At 48.6% G+C, this 8017-nt stretch overlaps 1 protein-coding gene across 1 annotated transcript; it reads right to left on the minus strand.

The window, feature by feature from the left end:
• Positions 1 to 6255: 6255 nt before the first annotated feature.
• LOC125516718 lies at positions 6256 to 7366 on the minus strand. Its single transcript, XM_048682054.1, has 2 exons — positions 6926 to 7366; positions 6256 to 6867 (listed from the first exon to the last, which is right to left on the minus strand). The coding sequence occupies exons 1-2, from the start codon at positions 7344 to 7346 to the stop codon at positions 6506 to 6508; spliced, it is 783 nt and encodes a 260-aa protein (XP_048538011.1). The 5' UTR covers positions 7347 to 7366; the 3' UTR covers positions 6256 to 6505.
• Between the last annotated feature and the right edge of the window lie 651 nt (positions 7367 to 8017).

Raw genomic sequence — 8017 nt, forward strand, 5'->3', positions numbered from 1 at the left:
GACACCATAAATTTCAGAACGAAACAAACATGCAATTGTTGAATGACTAAAGCTGCAACTTTGCCGAACTCCAGAGTAATAGTATACAACATAAATATCATAGAGACTGAACAGATGCCAGAGCTGCAAGCCTGCAACTTCACCAAACCACACAATAGACAACAGCCAAACACTGTCTACATATAAACCATAATTATTGATAGCATGGATCCAGACAACATGATCAGGAGCTAACTGAGAAAAAAGTATAAACTTGACGCCAAGCTACCACATGTTGGTTGCAGTTACACGACAGTCAATTTTGCATCAACTGTAGCAGATAATTGCAACGCTACACACCTTGTCCTCGTCTTTGTGAGTGAAGCCTCATTCTGCATCCCTGTGCCATGAGAAAAAAGGAAACCATCATAATCCAAGTATAGCGTGTTCAAGAGATAAGAAATAGTAATCGTGCTGCCAAGGTCAGTAGTCCAAAGACACAAGTATTACTCTTAATATTACACCCATAGCTTACACTCAAACAATTTGTTTTGAAGGAGCACCAGGGTAAAAGATACATTAAAAGGCTACAACATCCGATGAACTACCCCTACAATCTCCAAAGTCAATCCAGGCTACAACATCTGGTATCAGAACCAGGAAGCGAAGTCAGAACTGCAAGAAGCTATATAACCAAGCAACTGCAGGAGGGCCCATTGATGAGCGTGTAAATACCCCGGAGAAGCAATCATGCGTCAATGGCCTGTTGCCAAATTCCCCACCCCTTAGTAAGATGTCTAGTGACTCTGCTATCGCGACAACTCGTCTAGGTTTCCACGCAGCAGTTACCTACATTGTTGAAGTGATTGCCGGTATTGCCACATCAGGCTGTAGGTGCATCAATGCCGACAAGGTCCTATTCATCGCCCCTGCATATGAAGGATTGGTATGATGAACATCATCACAACAGCATATGAAGGATTGGTACGATGAACATCATCACAACATTTGAGTTCAAGGTAGGCAAGTGGGAATGGCTGCGTTTACAACACCAACGACAGCTACCTTGGCAATGCACACCTACTCAAGCTAACACCACGATTCTATGGCCCCTTCAGCAAGGGATCAGATATATTGCTTATAGGCTTCCGCTTCCAGAAGGGACACAAATCCATAATCTTCCATGTGGGCCTCTCAAGCGTTATGATGGTGAGCAACCAGTGACAACTTCGGTGCTCCCATCAACCATGGCCTAGTAGTTACAACACCAGCATCTTTGAAGCTACACGCTTTGCCACGACAAGTGGCAAATTCTTGTGACTTGTCAAGTGCTCCCAACAAATGAACCCACTTGTGAGGATGTAATCCGAGTTTAGGGAGCAATTTTCAAGAATTCCAGCTAGAGGACGAGCTATTTCACAGGGAGGGTAATGTTGAGGACATGCACTGGGGTAAAAGATACAGAAGAAGGCATGCAATAAAATAGCAGGCTCTTGCAGCTACGACAAACAAGGCGCCAACACAGGCGGCAGTGGTAGGAGGCATGGGTCAGCATACGAAAAGGATCCTGTAACAGGTATATTCTTATACAGGTAGGAGGAAGAGGCTAGTGTATCAGAGTCATGCCTCTATCCATATATATGTAAGGAAATATGCAACTTTGTATTATCAAGAGGCAAAAGCCATCGCAAAAGCCATCATATATAAATGTACAAGGGAGACCACAAGCCAGAATGCACCCCCCCCCTTCGAACTCATGGTGGATCCACAACACTGAGTTTGCAGAGGTAAAATCCATGTTGCGCTCTAGTCTGTGCCTTCATGAAGAAATCCGCTAGCTGTAACTCGGAAGGCACATACTGAAGAGCAATAACATGGTCATGCACACCAGCGCGCACAAAGAAAGCATCAACACCAATATGCTTGGTAAGCTCATGCTTCACGGGGTCCCATGCAATACTGATAGCACCTATACTATATGACAAGAGTGTAGTAGGTGTAGTAACAGTAACACCAAAATCCTCAAGTAACCAGCGTAACCAAGTCATCTCTGCGGTGAGAAGAGCCATAGCTCGCAACTCAACCTCTACACTCAAACGGGAAATTGCAATTTGTTTCTTCATCTTCCAGGCAAATGAGAGAACCACCAAGAAAGACACAGTAGCAGAAAGTGAACGACTAGTCTTAATCTTATAAACCCACTTTCAAGTGATGGGATGAACACAAGGAGGAAGAGAAACCAGATCCCGCATGTCGGTGCGCTCAAAGGGCGGCAATCTCCACTGCCATCGCACACTGACATTCAGGATGAACAATAGCATGTCGATAAAAAGTTGGCTCAAGAACGGTCGAAAGACCATAGCGAGAAGGAGAATATTGGTCAGGGGGTGGGCAAGGCCGTGAACGAAGACCATAAGTCGGATGAGAGGAGGAAGATGACACACCAAAAGTAAGATGACACACCAAAAGTAGAGGGCACATCAATAGTCTCATCCATAACACGTGAACGACAAGTATAATGGAAAGGAAAGGAGGGAATAGGTGGGATCACTGGAGGTGGAGACAGGGAATGTATCGGTGATGAAGGTGGAGAAGGGAAAGATATCGGTGATGAAGGTGGAGAGTCGTGCGACGAGGGAGGAGGAAACACCATAGGAGAGGACGACGCAGGATCTACAGCGGGACGAGTAGGAAGTCAGGGCACAAACGAAGGTGTATCCAGGAACGTAAGAAAAGAGATGTCCGTGGAAAAGGCCGAGGATGGACGCGGGTAGAAAGGACGTGATTCATAAAAGGTCACATCCCGAGAAATACGCATTTGGCGACCGACATGATCCCAACACCGATAGGACTTATGCTCATCACTGTATCCAAGAAAGACACACTCAACAGACTGAGCGCTCAATTTGGTGCGTTCACGAGGGGCAAGCAAAACATAGCAGATGCAACCAAACAAACGAACGTTGAAGCGTCAAATAATCAGGAGAATGACTTGAAAGACGCTCGAGAGGAATACCACCCATATAGAGCAACAGATGGCTGGATGTTGATGAGGTAGGTGGAAGTGGTAACAGCGTCAGCCTAGAAGTGAGGCGGAAGAGAGGCCGTGATCATGATCGCACGCGCCGTCTCAAGAAGATGACGATGCTTACGCTCAGGCTTAGCCACACAATTCTAAGCATGAGCACCAGGGCAAGAGAACTGAGTAATGTACCCTAGTTAGCAAGGAATCCTCGCAATGCATGCGAGATATACTCACCAGCTGAATCTGCACGAAAAACACGAATAGGAGTGGAAAATTGGATATGAACCATGGCAGCAAATTTTTTATATATCGGTAAGGCCTCACTACGAGAAGAAGACATGAAATAGATCCAAGTGTATCGAGAAAAATCATCTATAAAGATAATATAGAAGCAATGACCCCTTTGGAAGCGAAGGGAGACGGACCCCAAACATCAGAGTGAACGAGATAAAAAGGACACTCGAACACTGACTTACTGTGAGGATATGCTAGCTGAATTTGCTTACCAAGCCTACAACCCAAACAATCCAATGATGAGTTACCGGAAACAGACCCCGGCACACCGCGATGAACCAAAGATGAGAGATGAGAACCACATAAATGGCCAAGACGATGATGCCATTGCTGAAAAGAGCTGGTAGATGCAGCAAGAGGGGCTGCAACACTGGCAATGGTGGCAGCAGAGGGAAGACGAAGCCAGTCTAGCTCCCAGAGACCATCAGAGCGTCGACCGCCGACACCAAGCAAAGCCCCCGTGCGACGATCCTGAACAGAAGAGAATGACCCTACGACTTGAGTCAACAATCTGACCACGAGATATGAGCTGCATGGTAAGTCAGGGAACATGAGCTACAGAGGGAACATGAAATGAAGAAGTGCTAAGAGTGCCTCGACTAGCTACGGGAAGGGGAGCGCCATCAGCCATAAGAACACGAACAGGAGACTCGACAGGTCGAACGGAGGTTAAAGTGGAAGAATCATAAGTCATATGAGAAGACGCTCCAGTATCAAGAATCCATGGGGATGTACCTGAATGAGTAGAAGGTGGTTTCTCAGTGCCAGAAGAGTTAGTCACGAAAACTACAGAACCAGTTGGTGAAGAATCCCAAGCATCAAGCAGGCATTGCAACTGCACAAGCTCACGCGCAGACAGAGACACGGCGGAAGAGGTCGAGGTAGAAACACCGCCGATGAGCAGTCGCCATGGCCCGTGGAAGCCGCGTGTAGAGCTGACCGGGAGCAGTCACCGCTGCGTGTGGAAGCGATGGGAGGAGTCGACGTAGAGCGGTAACCACCGCGAGCGGAAGCCGCGGGAGGAGTCGATGTAGAGCGGTCACCGTCGCGCGCGAAAGCCGTAAGAGAAGTCGACATAGAGCGGTAATCCCCAGGTGCCGAAGTCGTGTGAAGAGTCAACATAGAGAGACAACCACCGCGTGCCGAAGCTGCGACAGTTGATGGATAGCAGCCACCATGACATGTAAAAGCTGCAAAAGGAGTCGACGAAGTGCGGCCAAAACTGCGCGCGGAAGCCGCAAGAGGAGTCGATACGAAGCGGCCACCACCGTCTGAGAAAATCGGCAAAACAGGCAACAAGGTCCGAGGAGGAGGACCGAGCAAAGACGGAAGGTGTGTGTGCGAGATGATGTCAGTAGGACAACCACCGTCAGAAATCACCGAACAGCCAAGAACTGAAACAATGCTCAAAGATAATGACATTGTGCATTTTTTTGGGGGAAACTGAGACGGGCCAACTCAAATCAGCCAAGGCCCAAGGCGGCCTGTTTCACGAAGGCCAGATGAAATGAGGCGACGGGGCACGAACCCATGGCCTTGTGGCTATGCAGCGCACAGGAACAAGATCCTGTATCAGCAAAATGGCGGAGCTGATCAGCGGCGGTCAGCGAGAAGATCAGCAATGGCTAGCGACAGAAGACATGGATCAATGACGAAGGCAGTGGGGCTGAAGGCAGGCGGCGGTGGGCGACGCAGAGAGCCAGGGATCCACGATGGCGGCGGCGGATGCATGTGCGCCAACGAGAAGCGTCAGATGGGCTGCAGGCGTAGGCCTCCTGGGCGAGGCGAACCAGATGGAGGAAGGAGACGGACGGGGTGAGCCCGGACTGTGGAGAGTACAGGCGGATCAGGATGGCCGGCGATGCAGGACTGCAGGTGGAGCGGCGGCCTTCAGTCCTGATCTTGAGAGGAGACAACAGCAATCTGGGATTGAAGGAACGACAGCAGCCGAGATGAGGGAGCTGCGACAGCAGGCAAGGAGACACGGCGGCGCGACGGGAGGATCAAGCACAAGTTGCACATGCTAAAAAAATTAACCTAAGCTCTAATACCAAGCAAGGAAATATGCAACTTAGTATTATCAGGAGGCAAAAGCCATCATATATACATGTACAGGGGAGGCCACAGGCCAGAATGCAAAAGGCCAAAGGCCACCATAAATATAACTCTAACAATATATAAGGCCTAAACCATATTTCGAGGTTTACTTTGACCACTTGTTTCACCAAATAATATACATTGTGTATGTTACAAAAGTATACCATTGAATTCGTATTTGAAAGGAGTTTTCAATTGCATAATTGTAGAAAAACACTAACCCCAAGCTCCCAACATTAGTGAACACAAAGGGATTGGTAGTTCTGTGATTAAGTATTGTGATCTGAGATGCACCATGAAAAAATGTGGCATGCATCATAGTATACTATTAACACCATACACATAATGACATATGTTTCTTTTTGAAAATATAGTCTTAACAAACAAAATCAAGCAATTAGCAACATAAAGAACTGGCAACATATGTAGGGATTTTTCAATACTGTTTCAGATTTACCCAGGCTGACAAAAGAAACAAAAACTGCATACACAAGCTGCCTACAGAAAACAGGTCTAGTTTCTGAAAAGCCTACCTCACAAGGCAAGCTAAACGATTACTAGCACATTCAAGGCACAATAATGAACTCCACTAGTACTCTGAACATAGTTGTAGGCATCTTTAATAACCAAATTAAAGAGAGTAAGAACACATATATGATTATGCAAAATAAGCAGTGTGTTACTATAATGGATCAGTTAGTTTATCTTATTATGAAAATCCAACAGTGACGGGATGAGGATACATGCGGGTTATCGTTAGATAAAATCAGGAGGTATGTGTAACTAGAGCTGAAATTAGATGAACAAGCAGAAAACTGAAAGATCTGTAGCACTTACATTGCGAAAGCAGCAACCACAGGGAAAGGATGAGCCAATGGACACGACCGCTCAGCTACTTTGTAAACTTGCCACTGCTGCTTCATTATTATAGCATCATCGAAATTTTCTTTCACAATAGAGTAGGTGCCATGTGCAGCACTTGGTTTGCCCAACTTGGACTCTGGTTCAGCATCGACAGATCGAAAGTGAACAGAAGAGAACCGGCCCCTTCCCAAAGGGAAGAGAAGTTCCCCCAGAACAGGTCGGGCCTTTGGCACCACCAGCAGAACCTCAATAATGGACAACTCGCTGGTCCCAGATGTTGACTGACCGACATGCATGTAGTACACTGCATAAGCGCCGTCCCTCTCTTTGGAGCGGACAAGAAAGAGTTGGTCGCCGAGGGGCACCGCCTGGCCAAGGAAAAGGAAGATTCATCTCATGCACCATCTCCCACACCTTCTTCTCCACGTCGTACCCGCAGGTTCCCATGTATTTCCTGGCAACCTTGTCGGGGCTGGTCACATTGTGCAGTTGCACGGAGAGCAAAATATGGGAGCCAACCATGGCGTAGGAGGCAACGCGTATAGCCGGCGGGTTCATGTACTCAGGCGGGGTGATGCGGCACGGAAAGATGGGCGGCGGCTCGAGTTCTAGGCAAACCTCGGCTTGGTTAGGGCAGTCATCCTCGAAGTCTTAATCTGCTCGAACCAGGGAAGGTAGTCGAGCCCCATCGCCCCCTCTTCACGGAGGGGCGGCTCGAGACCACGTAGAGCTGGTCGCGGTGTGGAATCAGGATGGGCTCCATCTTATTGGTATGGAGCCACGGGCCCTGCCACTCCTTGGAGGCCATGACATCGAAGATGGTGGTGTGAATCTGCTCGTCCCTGCCCACGCCAACGATCCAGGACCCCTGCGGCGACTCCATGGCAGTGAACGACATGCCGCGTTGGCTGAGGTGCAGCGGGATCTTAGGCGCGATTGTGCCAACACTGAGGATGGAGTACGCTGGCTCCGCCTTGTGCTCCACCACCAGATAGACCGGCTTTTCTGGAACTATGATTTTTCGGTGAAGACGGGTGGAAGTGGAATCATCACCATCCTCTGCGGCGCGCTTCAGCTCGGTCGGCATCTCAGGATGGTGGCGGTAGCGGCGGCGGTGGAAACCCTCGAACAGAGTGCGTGCCGTCTTTTCGGTGGTTTTATGCTCACCACAAAGTGGGCCTGGGCCCTTAGGCCTTGGCAATTGGGATTTGTAGACGAAATCGCTTGTTCGGCCTCGTTTGGCAGACCGTTTTTTTTTTTGAAATGTTTGGCAGACCGGTTTTGACACACCATCTGACGGAAAACCCTAGGCAATCCCTATTTAACGCTTCAGGCGCATGTTACAGGCTATTCTGCCAGCCCACAAATAATTTTCTTCTTGACTATTAAATCGCAAAACCAAAATCGTGGGTGAAGGGATTCGCACCGCAGACCAAAGAAAATAACCAACTGGACTAGTTATATGCTTGTGACAAGTTAGATTTCTTATATAGGGAAAAGCCTACCGTCAGCCGACTGATCTCGCGCGCGCATCCATCGACTCCATGTCCGTTGGATCGCATGTTGATCAGACGGCCCCGCTTTCTGCGTCACGCGCACTCGTTTTCTGAAACAGAGCTATTGTTTTAGGATAAGCATTCGTGCAACTGGCCTCCGTTGACTCGTGTTTCTGTGAGGGTGACGCTTCTGGATTTGGGAGGGCGGCGGGGGCGGCGGCGTTCGGCGACCGGGGCATATTTCTGGGCGACCACCGTCCTG

Source organism: Triticum urartu, chromosome 6 (assembly GCF_003073215.2).
Source record: "Triticum urartu cultivar G1812 chromosome 6, Tu2.1, whole genome shotgun sequence".
Lineage (NCBI taxonomy): Eukaryota > Viridiplantae > Streptophyta > Magnoliopsida > Poales > Poaceae > Triticum > Triticum urartu.